At 45.8% G+C, this 24,113-nt stretch overlaps 2 protein-coding genes across 8 annotated transcripts in view; one reads left to right on the forward strand and one right to left on the reverse strand.

The window, feature by feature from the left end:
• The window catches only part of MGAT4C (MGAT4 family member C), a 146,059-nt gene that overhangs the window by 18,603 nt on the left and 103,343 nt on the right, over window positions 1–24,113 (reverse strand). The window lies entirely within an intron of this gene.
• Window positions 15,760–16,752, forward strand: LOC146072412 (uncharacterized). Its single transcript, XM_083179664.1, has 2 exons — window positions 15,760–16,117; window positions 16,197–16,752. Exons 1-2 carry the CDS (start codon window positions 15,943–15,945, stop codon window positions 16,733–16,735), a joined length of 714 nt encoding a protein of 237 aa, XP_083035790.1. The 5' UTR covers window positions 15,760–15,942; the 3' UTR covers window positions 16,736–16,752.

A 24,113-nucleotide genomic window follows, 5' to 3' on the forward strand; every position in this document is an offset into this window, starting at 1 on the left:
AATCTGTTAGTGTTAAAACTTTCATACTGATGTTTTTCTTTTCTGTTTAGTGCAGAGGTGTGAAGTGGTAACAAAGTTGATAATATATTAATCGGTATATATTTGAAGACACAACAAACACATTTTCATGAAATGGTGCAAAACTATTTAATTCTTTAATAGGTGTTAAGCAGTGATTTTTTTTAATTAGTAAAGAACATAATTAGAGTGTTGGACGCATTTGCATATAAGTTTGACTGAGAAGTAAATTTGACAGTCTTAAAAGTGGGGCATCTGCAACCAATGAATCTTAAGGAGCCCATACACGCTCCGTTTTTCGGCTCCGTTCAGATCGCATGCCTTGTGCATGCATTGTGTATACGATGTGTAGCTAGTACAAAAAGTATGTGCAGCACATACTTTTTGTACCGTACTATGGCCCTTATTCTGATCGGTGCGGATATTCCCGAATTGTTACGGTGCGGGCCGCACGCCACGCTGTGCGGCAGCGTGCGGCCATCGTCCGTAGAAACGCCCACGTGTCCTCCGCATTCGGACGGACTCACTCTTTAAGAACAGGGCGTGTTTACGGACGACATACAAACCATGCGTGTGCGGTGGACACACTCAGATTCTGCACGGTATTACAGAGTATGCACGGTGATACCGCATCCGAATGGATGGCAAGCGGGGCGTCCGCACGGAAGCGGTGTATTTACGCAAAACTACCCACTATTATGTCTATTCTGCAATACATCACATGACCCACTTATTTAATTACCTATCCTCATAAAAAAAAGTTTATTTGTAATTGGAATCAATTAAATGCCAATATATACTTAAAACCATGCCTAACACATCCATTGCACACATTAACCCTTACATCAATTGAAGTGCAATGGTTTGTATTTGTCCCTGTGTAAAATATTATAACCAATCTACACATATACTGTTTAATGTGCAAAGAAAACCAACAACTTGGAACTTGCATAAAATATTTATTTAGTCAACTTTTAAACATTTAAATATAAAAAAATAAAAAAATAAAATTACAGTAGCAAGTCCCTAAGGTCCTGCAGGTCTGCAATTAGCAGCTGCAAATGGTGGCCCATCCGCATGAGGGCCCCACGAACACCCTCATCTTCTTGTGTTGTGGCATCTGTGGGCATGTCAAAGGGGCAAAAATTAGTCATGATATTCATGCATACATTTCACATACTGCTACATAAATCGAAGAAATGCAAGGTGACATGTATGTATATATATTTATATATATATATATATATATATATATATAGACACAGAAGCACCCGGCACTCGACTTGTGTAAATATACCTTGCTGCGGTGCCTTCCACACGAACTCCACAGAATTCTATTATAAGTCGACAGGATGAAGGCGGCACTCTCACAGGCTTATTGGTGAAAATAAAAGTCCTTTATTAAGCGGTCCTACGCCGTTACGGAGTCACCTCCGTCATCAGGGACACAAAGCATATACAAATACACAGGCAATAAATACCATACAAACCAACATTAACCCGCCCCCTACGTCCCACCCGATTGGCTGATCCCTTACCCTCCCAGGTACAGAGCGCGCCACACACACCTGTACTCACAAGCCGGTATCAGACGCAGGACACCCGGGACACAGCGGGACAGCGTACAAGCCTCTCTCACTGACCTGTGCTTCCGCCCACGTGACCGGACTATCCCACCATCAGATTGGTTTGACAGGCTGCGCGTCATCACCCCGCATCAGGAAGTCAGAGCCTCAAGCCAAGCGGTTTCTATGGAAACATAACAAAAATGTTAAAATTTCAAATACACATGAATAAAAACATCTAAAACAGTTTGAATGAAAAACACAGCATCTCAGTAATATGATTAGTGCAAATACGATTTGGTATCCAATGCTGGATTATACCTATATGTCAAAAATTACATAATGCGATATCTGCAGCCAGAAACTTGGAATCGTGCCACAAAATATCACATAAGGCCCAAAACATGGAATGACAAATAATGTTATCATAAAACAATCTTTTTTACAATGCCAATACCATACACAATATGCATATAAAGGAAAAATTACATAAAAAATTACAAAACAGCAAAAAAAATATTAAGCAGAAAAAATAAGCAATAAGTATGAGAAACCATGTAATATACCGGAGAGTCAAAGAAAACACTGGAGCCCCAGCGTCTCATTTAGGCCCCCCGGAGACATGGTCCCCAACACAAAAATCCAACGGCTCTCTTTTTGAAGTAAGATCTTGTTCCTATTCCCCCCTCTCACAAGTGGTGGAACGTGATCTATGATCATGGTACGTATACTTGCAACATTATGTTTAAACATCGAACAGTGGCGGGCCACTGGTTGATCACTGTGGCCACTAGCCAGGGCTTGTTGGATGGCTGACCTATGTTGGGCCATCCGCTCTTTAAAAGAGCGTTGGGTCTTCCCAACATAGGTCAGTCCACAAGGGCAGGTCAAAGTATAAATAATATACACAGAAGAACATGTCAGGGGAAATTTAATAAAGATTTTGTTCCCTTTGTGCGGATGGGTAAAAAAACTTCCCGCAGACATGGACCTGCACGTCGTGCAGCCCAGGCACCTATAACACCCATTTTTACGAGAAAGAAAATTCTGGACAGGGGGGGCCTTATCCCAACCTGTGATGTCATATTTAACAATCCTGTCTTTAATACTACGACCCCTGGTGTAACTGGGGAGTATTCTAGAATTTTTTAAAAGGGGTAGATCATTGTCAGAGGACACCATGGGCCACAAATTTTTAACCCTCCTGGTTCTTGTCTCAGAACCGATGGTATAACGATTAACCCAAGGTATCCGTTTCTCCAATTTATTACTGGCGGGAACAGTCTTGGGGTTTAACAACTGGTCCCTGGGCATCAGCAAAACCTTGTTTTTGAGTACATCCATTTCAGCTCTGGGATATCCTCTTAACACAAATTTATCCACCATAGCCTGAAGGGCACCCAACAACTCCTCTGGATCTGATGTTATTCTCCGCACACGTAATAATTGGGAGTATGGGAGTCCCTTCCGTAATGGAGTGGGATGAAAACTCTCATTTCTGAGAAGGGTATTCCTGTCTGTCGCCTTCACGAACAGGGAAGTGCCAATTAAGGCCCCCCTCCTCGTGATTGCGACGTCCAGGAACTCTACCCTCTCAGAGCTCATGGTGTAAGTGAACCCCACCACACTGCCACTGTGGCTGTGATCCACAAACACCTGTTCAAGGTCAGATTTATTGCTGCCCCAGAATATCAACAGGTCGTCAATGTACCGTTTGTACAGTAACACTTCAGACCTGAGGATACCATCGTTGAAAAAAAGTTTTTGTTCGATGTGATGCATAAAGGCGTTGGCATATGCCGGGGCCACAGCGGACCCCATGGCACAGCCAGCCACCTGTAAGTAATATTTTCCTTCAAAAAGAAAGTAATTTTTAGTCAAAATAAAAGTCAGTAAACATATGAAGAATTCAACAGGTGGGCCATCATAATCCCTATCATTGGTGATTAGCGTGCGCACAGCCTCCACACCTGCATCATGGGGGATACAGGTGTAGAGGCTTGTGACATCCGCTGTACACATTAACCAATCTCCCTCCAGGGTATCTTGACCTGAAAGACCTGCAAGAATGGACAGCAATGACGTGGTATCTCTTAGGTAGGTACTTAATCTCTGTATGCAAGGATTTAAAATAGAATCCAAGTATACCGCTACCGGGTGCATTAAGGATCCCCTGGATGATATAATTGGACGCCCTGGGGGGTGCACAGGGTCCTTATGCACCTTCGGTAGGGTATAAAACAAGGGCACCACAGGATACTCTACCATTAATGCCTGCTTTAATTCAACATCAATAACACCCTCATCAACAGCCAATTTAAGAATGCTATCAAGTTCTTGTTTAAACCCAATTGTTGGATTTTTATCAAGTGATATATAGGTTCTAACATCACTAAGTTGTTTAATGCATTCAGTTCTGTAGTCCATTACATCCTGAACAATGACTGCACCCCCCTTATCCGCATTGCGAATAATAATGTCCCTCCTCTTGGACAAACCATCTAAGGCCAATTGTTGGGTACGTGTAAGATTATACCTTATACTAGCTGGAACCGACTCCTCTTTACCCAGCTGGTCCAACATCCTTGTGAATGTCCTTACGGAGGGATTAATGGAGGGGGGATCAAATCTTGATCGTGGCGCGATCTTTTTCAACTGTTCAGGTAGAACAACTTGTTTATCGGTCTGAGCTGACGGATTGGTTTTCCCAAAATGATCCTTTAAGCGTAGCGTCCGATGCAATTTGTAAGTGTCCACCTTCCACTGGAAGGGATCGGGCTTTACAGTTGGGACAAACGACAACCCTTTTGTCAGAACTTCAGTTTCGGCTGTGGATAGTGGGCTGCTTGAGAGGTTAAAAACTAGGCATTCGCTTTCCTTGGTGGGCGAGTGCTTGCTCTGGCGGCGATTTTGGCCTGCCCGCCGCGTCCTCTTCCGCCGCGTTTGTTTGCGGCTTGGTTGGGTACCCCTAAAGGGATCCCCGCAGCGTTAGTATTAGAGCAGGAAGATTCCCCCTCACTCTGAGAGGTACTGGATCCATAATTCGACTGCTGGAACCTGAGTGGTCTCCTCCGCCCATACTGCGCCCTTGTCCCATCCTGCTGGTTTCCGGCATTTAACCAAGGATAGACCCTTCGCTGGTCATAGTCCAACTGTACTTTTTTTACCTTTTCCTTTTTAAAGGCAATTAAATCGTGCTTATATTTTTCCAGCTGCACATTAATTTTATCAAGCCAATTTGTCTGAGAGTCCTGAGTCAATATGCTGGAGTGTGCCGTTTCAAAGGTGGTAATTTGCTGCTGTAGATCTTTTTGCTCCCTGGTCGCTTCTTCAATTACCAACAGGAGCAAATCATGCGAGCATTTGTTTAACACACCTATCCAACGACGGCAAAATGCAATATTGTATCTGCCTATCGTTGGAGTATTTTTAATTCTAAAACCCCTGGGAATCTGTTTCCTTCGATAATAGTCAGATAAACTGACACTGTGGCACATAAAGTCACATTCCTTTTGTTTAAGCCGTAGTAATTGGCTGTACAGAACTTCAGGGGTTAATGGCAGTGACACATCCTCAAATTGTTGTTTAGACAGAATTGCTTCTGCATCAATATCACTAAGACTCACGGTTTCAGTCAAATTGAGCCTCATGAAATCCAGGGCCTCATCCAACCTCTGGCTTGCAGACATCTTGTAGTGTGGATGCTGGTTTCACAAACAAAGAACAGGAAAGTGCTTGCAATGAATGTCACAATCCACTTGTTCCCATAAAATAGTCCCGGACACAGGGAGACTTAATATCCAAACAAGTCCTCAATTACAGGTGCCTTGGAGAGACAGTTGTGGTACAAAGGAGCCACAAACTGATAAATGTAGACACAGAAGCACCCGGCACTCGACTTGTGTAAATATACCTTGCTGCGGTGCCTTCCACACGAACTCCACAGAATTCTATTATAAGTCGACAGGATGAAGGCGGCACTCTCACAGGCTTATTGGTGAAAATAAAAGTCCTTTATTAAGCGGTCCTACGCCGTTACGGAGTCACCTCCGTCATCAGGGACACAAAGCATATACAAATACACAGGCAATAAATACCATACAAACCAACATTAACCCGCCCCCTACGTCCCACCCGATTGGCTGATCCCTTACCCTCCCAGGTACAGAGCGCGCCACACACACCTGTACTCACAAGCCGGTATCAGACGCAGGACACCCGGGACACAGCGGGACAGCGTACAAGCCTCTCTCACTGACCTGTGCTTCCGCCCACGTGACCGGACTATCCCACCATCAGATTGGTTTGACAGGCTGCGCGTCATCACCCCGCATCAGGAAGTCAGAGCCTCAAGCCAAGCGGTTTCTATGGAAACATAACAAAAATGTTAAAATTTCAAATACACATGAATAAAAACATCTAAAACAGTTTGAATGAAAAACACAGCATCTCAGTAATATGATTAGTGCAAATACGATTTGGTATCCAATGCTGGATTATACCTACTGTATATGTCAAAAATTACATAATGCGATATCTGCAGCCAGAAACTTGGAATCGTGCCACAAAATATCACATAAGGCCCAAAACATGGAATGACAAATAATGTTATCATAAAACAATCTTTTTTACAATGCCAATACCATACACAATATGCATATAAAGGAAAAATTACATAAAAAATTACAAAACAGCAGAAAAAATATTAAGCAGAAAAAATAAGCAATAAGTATGAGAAACCATGTAATATACCGGAGAGTCAAAGAAAACACTGGAGCCCAAGCGTCTCATTTAGGCCCCCCGGAGACATGGTCCCCAACACAAAAATCCAACGGCTCTCTTTTTGAAGTAAGATCTTGTTCCTATTCCCCCCTCTCACAAGTGGTGGAACGTGATCTATGATCATGGTACGTATACTTGCAACATTATGTTTAAACATCGAACAGTGGCGGGCCACTGGTTGATCACTGTGGCCACTAGCCAGGGCTTGTTGGATGGCTGACCTATGTTGGGCCATCCGCTCTTTAAAAGAGCGTTGGGTCTTCCCAACATAGGTCAGTCCACAAGGGCAGGTCAAAGTATAAATAATATACACAGAAGAACATGTCAGGGGAAATTTAATAAAGATTTTGTTCCCTTTGTGCGGATGGGTAAAAAAACTTCCCGCAGACATGGACCTGCACGTCGTGCAGCCCAGGCACCTATAACACCCATTTTTACGAGAAAGAAAATTCTGGACAGGGGGGGCCTTATCCCAACCTGTGATGTCATATTTAACAATCCTGTCTTTAATACTACGACCCCTGGTGTAACTGGGGAGTATTCTAGAATTTTTTAAAAGGGGTAGATCATTGTCAGAGGACACCATGGGCCACAAATTTTTAACCCTCCTGGTTCTTGTCTCAGAACCGATGGTATAACGATTAACCCAAGGTATCCGTTTCTCCAATTTATTACTGGCGGGAACAGTCTTGGGGTTTAACAACTGGTCCCTGGGCATCAGCAAAACCTTGTTTTTGAGTACATCCATTTCAGCTCTGGGATATCCTCTTAACACAAATTTATCCACCATAGCCTGAAGGGCACCCAACAACTCCTCTGGATCTGATGTTATTCTCCGCACACGTAATAATTGGGAGTATGGGAGTCCCTTCCGTAATGGAGTGGGATGAAAACTCTCATTTCTGAGAAGGGTATTCCTGTCTGTCGCCTTCACGAACAGGGAAGTGCCAATTAAGGCCCCCCTCCTCGTGATTGCGACGTCCAGGAACTCTACCCTCTCAGAGCTCATGGTGTAAGTGAACCCCACCACACTGCCACTGTGGCTGTGATCCACAAACACCTGTTCAAGGTCAGATTTATTGCTGCCCCAGAATATCAACAGGTCGTCAATGTACCGTTTGTACAGTAACACTTCAGACCTGAGGATACCATCGTTGAAAAAAAGTTTTTGTTCGATGTGATGCATAAAGGCGTTGGCATATGCCGGGGCCACAGCGGACCCCATGGCACAGCCAGCCACCTGTAAGTAATATTTTCCTTCAAAAAGAAAGTAATTTTTAGTCAAAATAAAAGTCAGTAAACATATGAAGAATTCAACAGGTGGGCCATCATAATCCCTATCATTGGTGATTAGCGTGCGCACAGCCTCCACACCTGCATCATGGGGGATACAGGTGTAGAGGCTTGTGACATCCGCTGTACACATTAACCAATCTCCCTCCAGGGTATCTTGACCTGAAAGACCTGCAAGAATGGACATATATATATGTAGAGAGATAGAGACACACATAGATAAATATATATGACACATACATATATACATACATGCAAACTTATTTAATTAATACTGTGTTTTTGTCCCTCTACCCTTTACTCTGCAGAAGACCTAACAGTCATAGTGTTTCTTCTGATTCACAACCCACCCATGACTAACCAATGACAAGCATGTCATGTCCTCCGTCAATAACAACTTGTCACAATCTCCTCAGTCTAAGTTCAGTGATGGTTCGTGGCATGGGAGTTATGCAAATGTCAGGAATGCACAGTACACATCCTCAAAATCATAATTCAGTCTAAACCAACCTACAATTCTGTGAGGGGAAAAAAACAATCTGAACCACAGGGGGTGTTTAGGTAGAGGAGGCTCCAGGGACACTGACAACTTGTGACTCCATTCTAAGGCAGGCCTGGCCATACTCCATTTATAGCATACATCATATAGTTTATAAATATCATTCACCTCAAACCTATATTCAGCTATATGATGGGACAGAATCTACGCTTGCAGCAGGTGAATTTAATCCAAAAATGATAAACTCATCCCTTTACTCCAGGATCCTGTTTAACTACAACGGTTATGTGGCAGTCAAAATGGAGCTCCAAGCCATCCCACAAACCTGTGTAATTAAGATGTGTCCTGGATGAAAGGGATGCCTTGGACACCCCATCTAACCCGTACCTGTATCTGTAGCTACCCACTTTGTGTTATGTATTAATAGTATTGTAACAAAATTTATCCTCACCAGTGCTACATAACAAATACCAGTACAACTAATTGATGAATGATGCATTATGTATACATACCGATCTGTTCTGCCTCCACCGCCTCACACGCCTCCTCCCCCTCTGAATCGGCCGACTCCGGGACAATCCTGGCCTCCTCAATAGGCTTGACCGCCTCAGCCACCTTCTCCACATCCTCCTCCGCCACCAACATCTCCTCCACATCCTCCTCCGCCACCAAAACCTCCTCCACATCCTCCTCCGCCACCAACACCTCCTCCACATCCTCCACCACCACCTCCTCAGGCACCTCCTCCTCCACCACCTCCTCCACCACTTGCTCCTCCTCCTCCTCCACAACATACTCCTCCTCCACCACCTCCTCCTGCACTTGCTCCTCCTCCTCCACAACAACATCCTCCTCCTCCACCACCTCCTCCTGCACTTGCTCCTCCTCCTCCACAACCACATCCTCCTCCTCCACCACCTCCGGCACCTCCTCATCAGCCTGTTGCATCTCCTCAGGCACCTCCTCCTCGGCCTGGGCTGCCTCGGCCTCTTCCCGTGCCTGTCGTGCTCGGGCTCGTGCTGTGTGGTAGAAAATAAACATCATTGTCAATGTAGGGTCATTGGGGCACATGTATTAAGCCATAACAAGAGATACATGGAAGGGTGATAATGATCGAAAACGATGCTTGAAAGTTGCTCCTTACTGTTAATGGACTCAAAAATCTGACATTTAAGTTATTATGTGATTGTTAGTAATTTGTTAAATCATTACAACCCTTGCATTTATCAATGGTTAACACATATTACATCAGGCACATTGTATGCATCAGAATCAATAATGCTATGTAATTACATATAAAAGGCACATGACTGCATGTTAACCAGGAAGAAGCACACATAACAGTCTATGGACTTTTAAACCCATGGACACCCACTTAACATTCTCCAATTTTTATTGTTTATATATGCTATGATGTAAGTGCGAAATTTCATAGCGAAAATACTCACAAACAGCTATTTCCCTCCTAATCTCCTGCAGTAGCTCAGGCTGGCGCCTGCGGAGGTCTGACCAGCGCCTCTCTAATTGGGCGATGCTCCTCCGCACCCGGGTGCGGGCGTAAATGCGGCGCCCTGCCGCAGCATAGGCTCGCCGCTTTTGCCCATTAGTGATAAAGGGCCCTGCACGGCCCAGCCTTGTCTCCATGACGGAGACCAGTGCCTGAAGCTCCGCAGGCGAAAATGGCTCTGCTCTGCGTGTCTCCGCCATGTTAGCACTGGCATCAATCAACCAATCATGTGCTGTAATTGGTTTATCACAGTTATTTGTGTTAATAACTTTATTGTTCATCTTTACATGAACAGCGTCTCTGCGCCAACACAAATGGCGAAAAATTCACATGCCTTAAAAACGGTAGTGCTGATGTATGGCAATGAACAAATCTAATATATATAAAACACAGTGTGTATGCACTTTGCAAATCGAATAACGCATCGCACCGCCAAGCAACGCGTGCTATAGCTTGGCAACGCATAGCTGTACTTCGCATTACTTACTCTATGCATCTATGTGTATGCGTACATTTATGTTTAAAAGACACATACACATACGTGCAGGTATCCTGAGTCCACCATTATACACCAGCGCTGCCTGCCTGCCTGCCTGCCTGCCTGCCTGGCTCCTACTTGAAATGTCTAAACATGTTAATAAATTCAAATATCATATATATATATATATATATATATATATATATATATATATATCTGCAAACAAATCATACATCAACACAGAAAAAAGTCACCAACACATAACAAACATACATGTGTTAAAAAGAGAATAAATCAATGTACTCACCAGACATCAGTGATAGTATCAACTACAATAATGAAGATATAACAAACACATAAGATCCCTTGCACAAGGAATAATTATGAGCACCTATATTGTACTTCCACCAAAACTAAGCACATATGATAAATATCTCCTATTTCTTTGCCATTAGGAGGGCAGGCTGGCTAATTGTCGTTTTGTAAGACTGACAACTAACACACTGGGCGAAATGTAATAGGGTGTGATTTTTTAGACATGTGCGATTTTTGGTCAAAAACGGCCGAAATCGCACATTTTCCGAAAATCGCACATTTAATAGGTTGAAAATCGCGGTAAAAAATCGCACTTTTTACCGCGAAATCGCACTTTTCGAAGTGCGATTTTTAGTCACATTTCAATTTGCATCCAGATGTTTTCCCATTATAAAGTATACAACTCGCAAATGTAATAGGGTGCGATTTTTGGTCAATGTTACCAAAAATCGCAAAAAAAATAGACCAGGTTCTGACAGGCGAATTTGACAGAACCATGCACAGATCATTGAGATCTGTGCATGGTTCTGTTAATAAAAATGTGTAAAAGTGTTTTTATAAAAAAAAAAACGGCGTGGGGTCCCCCCTCCTAAGCATAACCAGCCCCGGGCTCATTGAGCCGGACCTGGTTCCAAAAATACGGGGGGACAAAAAGCATAGGGGTCCCCCGTATTTCTGAAACCAGCCCCGGACTCTTGGACCGGTCCTGGTTCCAAAAATACGGGGGACAAAAAATCTGGGGGTCCCCCGTATTTTGAAACCAGCACCGGGCTCCAACAGCCCGCGGTGTCATGCCACAGCCGGGGGACACTTTTTATACAAGGTCCCCCGGCCAAAACATGAGCACCGTGGCTGGTCAGCCTTGGACGGGGTACCTGGAGGAGTGGGGACCCCCCCAATAAAGGGGTCCCCCCCCCCCAGGCTTCACCCGTCCAGGGCTGAAGCCCGGGGCTGTCACCGGCGTCCGTGGCCAGTGGACGCCGGCCTGATAGGGTTAAATCCATCATACATATCATTACATTGCTTTTTACCGGCGAACTACAAGTGCCAGCAGACCTCCCCCGCATGCTGGGACTTGGAGAACCACAAGTCCCAGCATGCGGGGCATTAATGGGCCCGCTGGGACTTGTAGTCCACCTGTAAAAAGAATGTTTATAAAAAACACACACACAGAGAAGTACAAGTTTATTACACACACACACACCTCAATTTTACACCAGCATACTTACCATTCCTGGATCCAGCGCTGGTCTGGCTGCTTCACAGCCGGCTCCCCCCGCACTGACAGGCAGCGGGGAGAACCGGCTGTCTCCGTTGCTTCTAACAGCCTCTGTAGCGCTGTCCGAGTGCTACAGAGGCTGAGAGCGTGATTGGCTGAGCTACAGTATGCGTCTCCATGGAGACGCATAGCTCAGTCCTGATTGGCTGAGCTATGCGTCTCCATGGAGACGCATACTGTAGCTCAGCCAATCACGCTCTCAGCCTCTGTAGCACTCGGACAGCGCTACAGAGGCTGTTAGAAGCAACGGAGACAGCCGGTTCTCCCCGCTGCCTGTCAGTGCGGGGGGAGCCGGCTGTGAAGCAGCCAGACCAGCGCTGGATCCAGGAATGGTAAGTATGCTGGTGTAAAATTGAGGTGTGTGTGTGTAATAAACTTGTACTTCTCTGTGTGTGTGTTTTTTATAAACATTCTTTTTACAGGTGGACTACAAGTCCCAGCGGGCCCATTAATGCCCCGCATGCTGGGACTTGTGGTTCTCCAAGTCCCAGCATGCGGGGGAGGTCTGCTGGCACTTGTAGTTCGCCGGTAAAAAGCAATGTAATGATATGTATGATGGATTTAACCCTATCAGGCCGGCGTCCACTGGCCACGGACGCCGGTGACAGCCCCGGGCTTCAGCCCTGGACGGGTGAAGCCTGGGGGGGGGGGACCCCTTTATTGGGGGGGTCCCCACTCCTCCAGGTACCCCGTCCAAGGCTGACCAGCCACGGTGCTCATGTTTTGGCCGGGGGACCTTGTATAAAAAGTGTCCCCCGGCTGTGGCATGACACCGCGGGCTGTTGGAGCCCGGTGCTGGTTTCAAAATACGGGGGACCCCCAGATTTTTTGTCCCCCGTATTTTTGGAACCAGGACCGGTCCAAGAGTCCGGGGCTGGTTTCAGAAATACGGGGGACCCCTATGCTTTTTGTCCCCCCGTATTTTTGGAACCAGGTCCGGCTCAATGAGCCCGGGGCTGGTTATGCTTAGGAGGGGGGACCCCACGCCGTTTTTTTTTAATTTTTTTTTTTTTGCACAAAATCGCATTTATAAAAATGCGCACATTTTCATGACTGAAAATGCGCACATTTTCATGACTAAAAATCGCGGCAAATCGCGGCAAATCGCATTTTTTGCCGCTAATTCGCATCTCATTACATATGCGAATTCGCGGCAAAAAATGCGATTTTTAAAGGTGCGATTTGGTGCGATTTTTTTTTTAGTCTAAAAATCGCACCCTATTACATTTCGCCCACTGTACTTATTTGAAGGGGTGATTTTTACAATAATTGGTGTGTTCTGGTCAACTATATAAAATGTACCTGAAGAATCTTTGCACCACAGAGTCCCGCAGCTGGTATCCCCTCCGGCATTCAGGGGCGCGGGATGGGCGCATGGGCGGATCTTGCGGCTCAGATGGAACCTCCCACTCATCAAAGGGTATCTCACGCCGCACAGCAATGTTATGAAAACATACACACAGGCCCACGATCCTCGACACCATTTCAGGCGCATACTGTAAGTCACCACCAGTGCGGTGGAGCACTCTAAATCGACCCTTTAAAAGGCCAATTGAGCGCTCCACCACTTGCCTTGTGGCAACATGCGCCCGATTGAATGCCTCCTGTGGGCCCGGTGCTGGGGAGCTGTACGGCGTAAGTAGCCAGGGCGTACATGGGTAACCGGAGTCACCCAGAACCCACGCATCACGGCCTTCCAGCTCTTGTAGTCTTTGCCAAATCCCGGTTTGTCGGATAACATGAGAGTCATGGGCACTTCCGGGAAACTTCGAGTTGAAGGCGAGAATTTCCATGGATGGGCCACATACCACCATCACGTTGAGTGAGTGGAACAATTTCCGGTTCCTATATATCTTCTCACTTCGTGATGGAGGCACAAATGGTACATGGGTGCCATCCACAGCCCCTATCACATTAGGGAAGCCAGCAATTTGATGGAAGGCCTGCTGGCTTCTGCGAAGTGTCTCGGTGGCAAATGTCATGGCCATGAAGTGCCCCTTGCGCCTAAACATGGCCGACGTCACACGCCTCAGGATTCGGCAGAAGGCCGGCTGAGATATTCCAGCAAGTACTGCCACTACTTGTTGGAATGATCCTGAGGCGCAGAAATGCAACACCGCCAGCAGCTGTGTGTGAGGCGGAATTGCTGTCGTGATCCCGTGAAGAGGTTCCAGATCACTCTCAATTAACGAGAGAAGATCCAGAATGACATGTGGCGGTAACCGGTACCTAGTAAGTACCTCATCATCGGGCATACCAAACAGAGTCACCCGTGTGCGATAGATTCTAGCATGTCCTGGCCTCCTTGGGCGACGAGTGGGGAGAGCCGCAAGTGCCCTTAGCCTCCTAGCCATGAAAGCCATCATTGCTTCAGCAACCTATAAATAAATGAACATAAATAATGATGCACCTATGCACATAATGGCCATATCCGACAACAAATATATTTGTAGGCTTCAATACGTACAATAGATGGCCGCCCCGTGAAATCACGAATATCCATTTGACTCTATAATGATGTAACAATAATATGAACTCAATACACACCGTCCTAAACACACAGATGCTTACAACATCTAACTACTAAACACTACTTGAGTATCATAGGTGTCTGCATTTGTTGCCGACATCATGTACTATGAGACATTTCACCTATTGCTGGGACATGTTGTCCTGCAATAGATGGACACACACAGGTTTAACACCTGTGAGTGAAATAGTGAACATGTGACATGTTGCAATAATGCTACAAAGCCTTTGCTGGCCCAACAATCTGTAGTCAGTGAGGCAATGGTGCATACATTAATACACTTACATTGTTAATGGATATCATATCTACAAGGACCATGGAAGAGCTTACCTTAGACCCTGACAACTACAGATCTGGAGACAAATGATTCTAGCAGCAATCCACTATTTATAGGCCTCTCAAATGTGTTGTCTATAACATTACTGATGAGTATTGCATGACTTGTGGCCTGGATTTTCTAAGGGATTGGGTTACTTTTAGATTTCAAGCAAACTCAACAATACCACAGTAGTCATGAACAATCCCAAATAGCATGTATATTGTGCGATACTCACAGGTGTATCAGAAGATTCTATGCAATGTTAGAATTGGTGACCGATATTTAATGTAGAAGTTACTCCAGGTTTTACAGAATGGAATTTCCGCAACTATGGGCGTGGCGTATGCGGCGCGAAAAAAACGCGCCGTACGCAGGCGGCCGTTACGCTCGCGCACGGAACGCAGCTGCCGCTGATGTACGCCAAACAGGATACACAAACAGTATATAAAGGTGTATTAGAATGTGACAAAGTTGCTGGTAACATGTCTGGATCGCAATCTGAGGTGGACCAGGAGTTGCAGCAACTGTTTTCCAGGATGGACTCCAGCACCTCCTATGTGCCACTGCACAGGCAGGCAGTGGGAAATGATGAGGCTGCTGGCCCTTCAACAGCAGGGCAACCTGCAGCTGGCCCATCAACAGCAGGGCAACCTGCAGCTGGCCCATCAACAGCAGGGCAACCTGCAGCTGCCTCATATGCAGCCTCAGCAGAATCATTTGGAACACAACCGGGGACTTCACAAGATACTACCATGGCCAGCACTTCAAGTACAGCGACACGTGCCCGTGGGCGTGGCCATGGCCGTGGCCAGGGGAAAAAGAGGGCAACAGAGGAACCAAGTTCCAGAAATATGGCATATGAAGCACAGGAGCTTGCCATCCTGGTTCCGCGAGCACGTGATTGGATTGAGTGTCCACCGGAGAGGCTGACACACACACGCAGATGGAAGATTTGGGAAGACATAACTGCAGAGATTAATGAAGTGGCGCCACAAGTTCGTGAGGCGGAGCACGTCAAGAAGAGGCAAGTTGTTTTGTGTTACATGTGGCCAGTAATAGACAAGTAATGTTTGAATTCATGCTTAGATGGATTTGGCAAATGGCCGGTGAGGTTGGTACGATACACAGACATGATTGACATGTTATTTAGTTGAGAGTTATAGTAGGGTGAGTGTGAATGTGTATTGTAAGGGTTGATATCATAGTTGAATGTAATGTTATGTTTTTGACATTAAGCACATGTCGTAATATGTAGCACATAGCAATGGCTGCAACAGCAAACATCTGGAGTGACATGTATTAATATGTCAACTTACATTGCAGGTGGCACGACTTCAAAACCAACCTGAAGAGGAAGATGACCAAGCGGTGGGAACACAGCCAGAGATCTGGGGCCGGGCCCATGCCATCACGCCTACAGTTCACCCCCCTGGAGTTGATGGCCGAGTGCTGTGTTGCAGTTGAGGAGGTCAGGGGGGTGAGCACCATGGATAGCGAGGCCCCAGCTGAAGTGTTTGCGTCTTTTGTGGAAGGTAAATATTTGTCATGCCATAAGATTGTGGAAGTAATTATCTTAGAATGTGTCCTAATTGTGTTTATCATTTTCAACAGACACCCCACTGTTTGGTGAAGACTCTTCTCAGGAGGTGGAGGAGTCCGTGCCACCTGGCCCCAGTGGTAGGCCTGTGCAGCAGCAGGCATCGGTCCAAGCCGATTATGCCAGCTTGGCCCAGATGCTTGGAGACATTAACCAGCAGGGAGAGTTGGCATCAGAACGGATGCGTAGGACAGAGGAGATCATGGCGAGCTTGGCCAGCACCCAGCAGTCCATCGCTGGGAGCATGCAGGCCATGGCTGAGGCGCATCAGGCCATGGCTGCAAGTGTTCAGGTGCTGGCCGAGCAAGCCACGCGTCAAAATGATCTCCTCCTCCACCATAATGAGCTTATGGTGGAGCTAGTTGACAGCAATAGGGTCCTAATGTCATCCGTTTCTGGTGCATTACCACCAGCAACACTCCCTGCTGGCAGGAGGGGTAGACCATCCACCCCCTCACCAGCATCTGCTCCACCTGGGCCAGCATCTGTCCGTGGCCGAAGAGCTGCTGCACAGGCCAAGGAGCCTACCAAGGGCAAACGTGGCCGCAAATGAACTTGTGGCTGCATTAATCTCCATTGTTATGTGGTCCCAACTCTTTCATTGTGCTGTGTGTGTCAGCTTCTTGTGTCCAATCACGTGCTGAGGGTAACCAGATTAGCCCTTGCTTCAAATGTCATTTTTGGTTCCCCTGTTGCCCTCTTTTGCCTGCCATTACTGTCTGCTATACTTGAAGTGATGTTGCTAAGTCCCTTTGTGTTCCAAATGATTCTGCTGTGGTTATGAATGAGTACAATTAGATTTATTTTCGATTATAATTTATTTATGTACATTCCTGCCATGCTTTTTGGTATTTATTTATTTTGCTTTTTTATTGCTTCACAGTGTCAGTGTCTGGGAAATGTATTTAAATAAATTTATTTATTTCACCAAAATTGTGTGGTTTAATTAGTACATGTAGAATACACATGTGTATTGATAGTATTAATATTCAGTGATGTCCATTCTTAGCAGTTTAAAAGTGTGTGACAAGTACAGCATATGTGTGTTTAGTAAAGGTTCCTTGAAGCAGCAATGGTTTCAATTAAAGCACTGACAAGCGTGCCATTAGTGAGTAATGAGTAAAGGAGTCGATTGTATTGGGTTCAGCTGTTACTGCTTGTAGTCATTAGGCGTTCCGTTCGCCTACCGCAGGACCGAGTGGTTTCAGCAAAGCAATACTTGCTTATGGACACCGCACATTTCTATCGGTTTTGTTCGCGTGCATTCGGAGTGCTATCCGAATGCACGCCCCCCAACATAAGTGTACTCCCCCGTGTCCGCCCATGTTTCCACCCAGTTTTGCCCACTTTGAAACTACGCCCATGTGTCATTCCGCATGACGCCCATAATACGCCCATATTTCCAGACTGATTGCGGTGCACAGTTTTGTACGGGATTAGCACGAACAGGTACGGAGTCAATGCTTGGCACATGCAATGCTGTGGCCAAAGGGAGGGGGCATGGCCATGCATCTGTAAAGAAAAAACTAAAAAATTATATAAATTTAGCAGGAGGTGTGGGTTGTGTACGGGCCACCAACCAGTGAGAACAAGGACAGGCTGAGAGAGGACAGGCTACTGTTGCCTCTCTCTCTCCGCACAGCACATGGCATTGAGCAGAGTGTGCTGAGCTAGGGAGAGAGGATGTGTGTTGTCCTTGCAGGGAAGGCAGGGGGCGGGACCCGGGCCCCTGCGGTAGAACTGGGCCCAGTTAAAAAGTACCCCCCCTTCTCAACGGAACTGCTTGTAGGTGGCACTCAGGTATTTTTTGGGATTGTCACCTAAAAATGCAGGCGACCCTGGCCGTGGAGAGGAAGAGCTGCTGATGTCAGCAGCGGCCTCCATCTCCCCATGGTCATTGCAGCGCAGAGTAAGTCTAGACTTGGAGGCTGCAAACAGGAGAAAAAACATTCAATGGTGAGTGATTTTAATGTTTTTTCCCGTATTTGCAGCCGTGCACAGGAATGGCGGAGACTGTGGCAGGGCGGCGTTCACCTGATCACTGGCATCTGAATATTTGCAGCCCAGCGATTAAGTCTGAGTTAGGTACCCAGTGTGAACAGTAAAAATGTGCACCCAACACACACAGAATCCAGATAGGGTAATGCTTAATGCAGTGTATGGAACGCCTTTGTGTGTGGGGGGGCAACAAAGACAGTTTTCTTAAAAGATGTTGGTTCAGAGCAGTGGGTTCAGATACATCCCATTCAGATCTGGAAAAAAGGGTATGTTCTACACACTTTATGTAACATTACCCTATCTGGACTGTGGATTTGGGGATAATTCAGCATGAGATACCGAATAGACAGAATCACTATTAGGTGATTTTCGCTATTCTGTGCATGAGCGCACACCGCAGAGCACATGCGTGGAAAATGCGACTGCAGCCTTAGTGACAGTGCGTTGGGGACAGTGACAGGGCAGTGACATGGCATGGGATGGGCAGAGGCCCAACGTTGGGTGAGCAGATTCAGATGTCATAGCAAAATGGCTGCATGGTGCCTGCCTTTGCAGTTAGGTTGCGCAGGCAGGAGGCAACACTAGATATAATTTAGTCACCACTTGGACACAACTTTTTCAATTGAAGAAAGTTACCTTTAAGCATATAACACAGCCAATTCCTGTGAAATGACAATATAACAAACCTTTGTTTTGTATTCCCTTTGGAACACAGGAAATGTCTGCGTGTTAGTGGGGGCAGTGGACTAAAATTGACTATACACCTTTGTTTAAACTATTTTGTGTGGGTGGAGTTTTAGGGGGTGGGGATCACTAGGATCTGTATTCCTACTTAATATATTTTAGGCTGTGAAGCCTTCAGGCTGTGTAGTCTTATAGCTGTGAAGTATAATTTGATGTGAGGGAACCAGGTTATCGAACCACCATTATCAGCCAGCCCGACATCAGGCATTGCCACATCGTGGGACAGGTTACTACACCATCACCCTCAGTTGGCAATCCCTCTCCTGACTACTCACTACCATCAACATTCAGCCTACAGTTATTGCTCCCAGTCCACACACCATCCTAACACAGAGCCTACAGTTATTGCTCCCAGCTCCCCATCAATTAGTTCACCCCTACTACAAAACATTTAACCTTAACCCATCGATCCCATACCAACCCCAGAGCACCAGCACTCCCCACTCCTATTGTTTCTGTCAAGGGCGTAACTACCATAGGTGCAAAGGGTGCAACTGCTATGGGGCCCAGAGCTGAAGGGGGCCCATCTTTGCTGTGTAAGTAATATGTTTTACATACATTTATCACCATCAGTTGCTAAATAGGGGCCCTTACAAACTTTTGCTATGGGGCCTAGGAGTATCTAGGTACGCCTCTGGTTTCTGTTCATTACCAGGGGGACCGGGACTTCCCCCCAGGAGGCCGCTAAGGGTTTCCTCTAAGAGCTGTGTAAATCTTCCCACTGTACACTTGGTAGCACCCCTGGACTGATATGGCAAACTGTTAAGCACCGCAGGACTGATATGGCACACTGGAGAGCACCTATGGACTGATATGGCACACTGGACAGCACCCCTGGACTGATATGGCGCACTGGGCAGCACCCCTGGAGTAATTGGCACACTTAGCTGCACCCCTGGACTAATATGGCACACTTGGCAACACCCCTGGATGGACACAGCACATGACAGCACCCTTGGACTGTAATGGCACACTTTGCAGCACCCCAGGACTCATATAGCAGACTTAGCAGCCCCATGGACTGATATACCACACATAGCACAACCCCTAGACTGATAGGGCATGCTTGGCAGCACCTCTGGACTGATATAGCACGCTAAGCAGCACCAGCAGATTACAATGGCACATTGGGCAGCACCTCTGGACTGATGTGGTACACCTAGCAACACCCCTGGACTGATATGGCACACTAGGCAGCACCCCTCAACTAATATGGCACACTTAGCAACATCCCCGGACTGATATGGCACACTGGACAGCACTCCTGTAATGTTACGTCAATCTGGGAAGCACTCCTGTATTGATATGGCACAATGGACAGCACACTTGGACTGATATGGCAAACTGGGAAGCACCCCATGACTGATATTGCACACCTTGCAAAACCCCAAGACTGATATGGCACACTTGGCAGCACCTCTGGACTGATACAGCACACTAAGCAGCACCCCTGGACTATAATGGCACATTGGGCAGCACCCCTGGACTGATATGGCACACTTGGCAGCATGCCTGGAGCAATATGGCACACTTAGCAGCACCACGGGAGTATAAAATCAAAACACTTTTGTTTCTTTTAATTAAAAAATAGCAGCACACTTGGACTGATATGGCGCAATGCAAAGCACACCTGGACTTATATGGCACACTTAGCAGCATCCCTGGGCTGATATGGCATTCTGGGCAGCACCCCTTGACTTATCTGGCACACTTAGCATCACCCCTAGACTGATATAGCATACTTAGCAGCATCCCTGGACTGATATGGCACACTGGGTAGAACCCCTGGACTGAAATGACACTTAGCAGCACCCTTGCAGTAAAACAAACAAACCTTTTTTTTTACTTTACATATATATTTAATAAAATTTCCCTTAGTGCCCCATCGCTGTCCTCCATAGTTTCTCACCACAGAAGTCCCTTAGCAATGCCCCTGGGCCCTTAGTAGTGCCCCTTAGAAGTCCCCCATAGTTGAACCTATAGTTTCCACCCACAGAACCCCACTAAGTAGTGCACCTGGGCCCTTAGTAATGTCCCTTCGTAGTCATCCAGCCGCTTAGTAGCAGGCAGCATGGATACACCTTGCTGTCTGAAGTATACCTATGGAATGAAGATGTTGCTGATCATCATAATTTATGTTGCGAGAAACTGACAGTGGGATGATGACCTTAGGCCTCATTTTGGAAATGGAAAATGGCATGATCGAACCCTTGTCTAACCGGCCTCGGATCAGGTAAATTCATGGGATTCGGTTCTCTAGTAACCAAACCCGGTAAGCTCCTCCAAAAATGTGGTTTATTATTATTTATATATTATTTATGTTTGCACTTATAATTAAGCACAGGATGAGCAAAAAATATTTGTGTCTTTCACAAATTAACTTAATATGCTGCTGTGTTATTTTTTACTTTGCTAATGATACAATTTGCTCCAGTTCTACAAAGCAATAAGATCAATAATTTCTATAGACACTAGATGGCGATATAGACATATGTTTCAAAAGAGGTCTTCTATTTTTTTCTTCGACAAATATTCTGATGAACAATGATTAGTATCAGAGTTACACGGATCTTGCTTTATGAAAGATTTATTTCATGATTAACCTAAATTTCTAGATTCACAATATGAATTCCTTTTCAAGCAAGCATATAATATACCATTCACAGAAAAATAATAACTTTATGAATTTATATAATTATAGTTTTAATTGTCAGCTTATCTTAATAGCCTGCAATTTCACGATGGCCATTAACCTTGTAACAATGCTGGTCAAATCTGTTTGGATTGGCAGCGGAAAATTGCTTAAAGTGCTAAAATGCCTATATTAATTTGGTTTATGTATCATATCATTTTGTAACTTGGTGGGACTGCTATGCTATTACTGATGCCTGTCCTTGTTTCCCTCCTATATACCTATAGATTGTAAGCTTGTAGCAGGGCCCTCTAACCCCCAAGTCTGTCTGTTGTTACCCAGTTTGTTTTATCACTGTTTACTATTGTAAAGCGCAACGGACTCTGCTGCGCTATATAAGAAACTGTAAATAAATAATAAATAAGGGCAGCCGAGGGGGGTGGGGGTACTAATTACCCAGGCCCGAGCTAGCTGGAGGGGCCCAGCAGCCCTGGTTCGACCCCTCCCTTCCCCCTCCATCCCTTCCGGACAGCAACAGCAGCACACACTTCTACAGCATGTGCTGTGCTGACAGCAGGCTCAGCATGAGCGTCTCACTGACAGAGTGAGAGCTCATGCTGAGTCTGCTGTCAGCACAGCACATGCTGTAGGTGTGTACTGCTGCGGCTGCTGCTGAGTTTAGAGTTTTTCAAGTTTTCTTTCACCCCTCTCTAAACATTTTGGGGGCATGGCCTAAGTGTGGGAGGTGGCCACACCCCCAAAATTTTACCGGGGCCCGGCATTCCTCTCGGCTGCCCTGTGTATCATGGCACAAAGTATAAAACCGATTAAGCTCATACCAAGATGGAGGTGACAATTTTGTGATTTTTGAAGGTTTACTCTTTCTTGAGTGAATTCAAACAAATTTCACTCTGATATTTTTCCATTTTAAGATATTTTATTTTGTATGGCTTTCTGTGGAACTCACAATAAAACACTCATTTGTGGCCATAGAAAGTGAGCAATAGTATCAAACAGAAAATTTAATTACAGTATATCCTTCATAAAACTTCTAATTGTTGAAAATTTTCATGGAAGGAGCCAGGGTTCAGAAATTGTCTCTAGCTATATTTCCATAAAACTTGTGGTGTTTAAAATATTAAAATTATATTATACCCTTCTAGTTAAAGAAGCATGTAAGCTATGAGGTACTCTTAAGCCCCGTACACATGAGGTGACATGGGGGAGGGGCGGTGCCTAGCAACGGGCTAAAGCACGGTCGCTCAGCACACATTGCGGTACACCCACGATGCACACCACGATGTGTGCTGAGTGATCTGTAGCGAGCGGGACTTTGTCTATTGTTTATAGACAAAATCCAGCGATCTGTCTTTTCCTGTGGATGATGGCAAAGCGTGGGACCGCACATTGGGGCTATACACATGGAGCGATCAGTGCTCCATTTCTAAGTGATCTGGTCAGATCGCTTAAAAATGGGGTGAAAATCACCCTGTGTGTATGCCCCTTTAGATGTTTTTCAAAGTAAACACGGTTTTTAAAGTGTCATAGCTACAATAAAGAGGATATATTCATTTCATCTTGCTAATTTTCCACTCTGATTGTAAGCTCCTCTGACAGTCAAGTATCTGTTCTTTAAATGTCTTCCTTTATTACCAGGGGCGTAACTATAGCACCGCAGCCCCCGCCACCGCGGGGGGGGGGGGGGGGCGCTGTGCATGTGGGGGCGCCGGGGGCTGCGGTGCTATAGTTCCCCCCCCCCAATCCCCCACAGACTTACGTATCTTGCTGGTCCCGGCGGCTCCGTTCTTCTGATGAGGACCAAAACAAAATGGCCGCCCCCATATAGCAAACAGTTCTCTGAAACTGTCTGCTGTACGGGGGCGGCCATTTTGTGGTGGTCCACAGCAGATGAACGGACGGAGCCGCCGGGACCAGCGCGATAGGTAAGACTGCGGGGGAGGGGGTTAGCATAGGCGGCGGGGCGACGGGGCGGCCGGGGGGGTGCTCGACGGGGTGGCGGCGGGGGGTGGGTATGGGCGCCCCCCCCCTAACGGCGGGGGGGCACCCAAAACGTAGCTACGCCACTGCTTATTACTGGTAGAACTCACATCTCAATTTTCCCCAAATGCTATAAAAGTCACCCGACAGGCTATATTCAGGCTATATTTGACTCAGTATTTCATAGTATATCACATAAACGCCCTATAAATAACCTTCACTCATGCAATCTCCAATACTTATCACTAAAAAAGTATCTAATACTCTGGATAAAAACACAGATCACCACAGTTGGGATTAAAATTAAAGTCACATTCATTTTGACAACCAAATTGGAAGTTAATTATTAAATCTTACCTTAGATAATAAAGATTGTAATCTCTCTGTGGACTTTGATAAATACCCTTAAAACACACACATGTACTGATATTTATAAATTGATCAAATATCATCTGATAGTAGTACATGTGTCTTATAGCTAGGGATGTGCACCAGACAGTGGCCCTTATTCAGATCTGATCGCAGTAAAAATTTGTTCTCAAAATGGGCAAAACTATGG

The sequence above is a fragment of the Crinia signifera genome, chromosome 4 (genome assembly GCF_055691185.1).
Source record: "Crinia signifera chromosome 4, ASM5569118v1, whole genome shotgun sequence".
NCBI lineage: Eukaryota > Metazoa > Chordata > Amphibia > Anura > Myobatrachidae > Crinia > Crinia signifera.

What these genes read in the sequence shown, in the direction of transcription:
- LOC146072412 (XM_083179664.1), top strand. Translation starts at nt 15,943, where the DNA reads ATGACCAAGCGGTGGGAACACAGCCAGAGATCTGGGGCCGGGCCCATG. An exon ending in GTTTGCGTCTTTTGTGGAAG is followed by an intron (nt 16,118 to 16,196) that starts GTAAATATTTGT and finishes CATTTTCAACAG; the next exon opens with ACACCCCACTGTTTGGTGAA.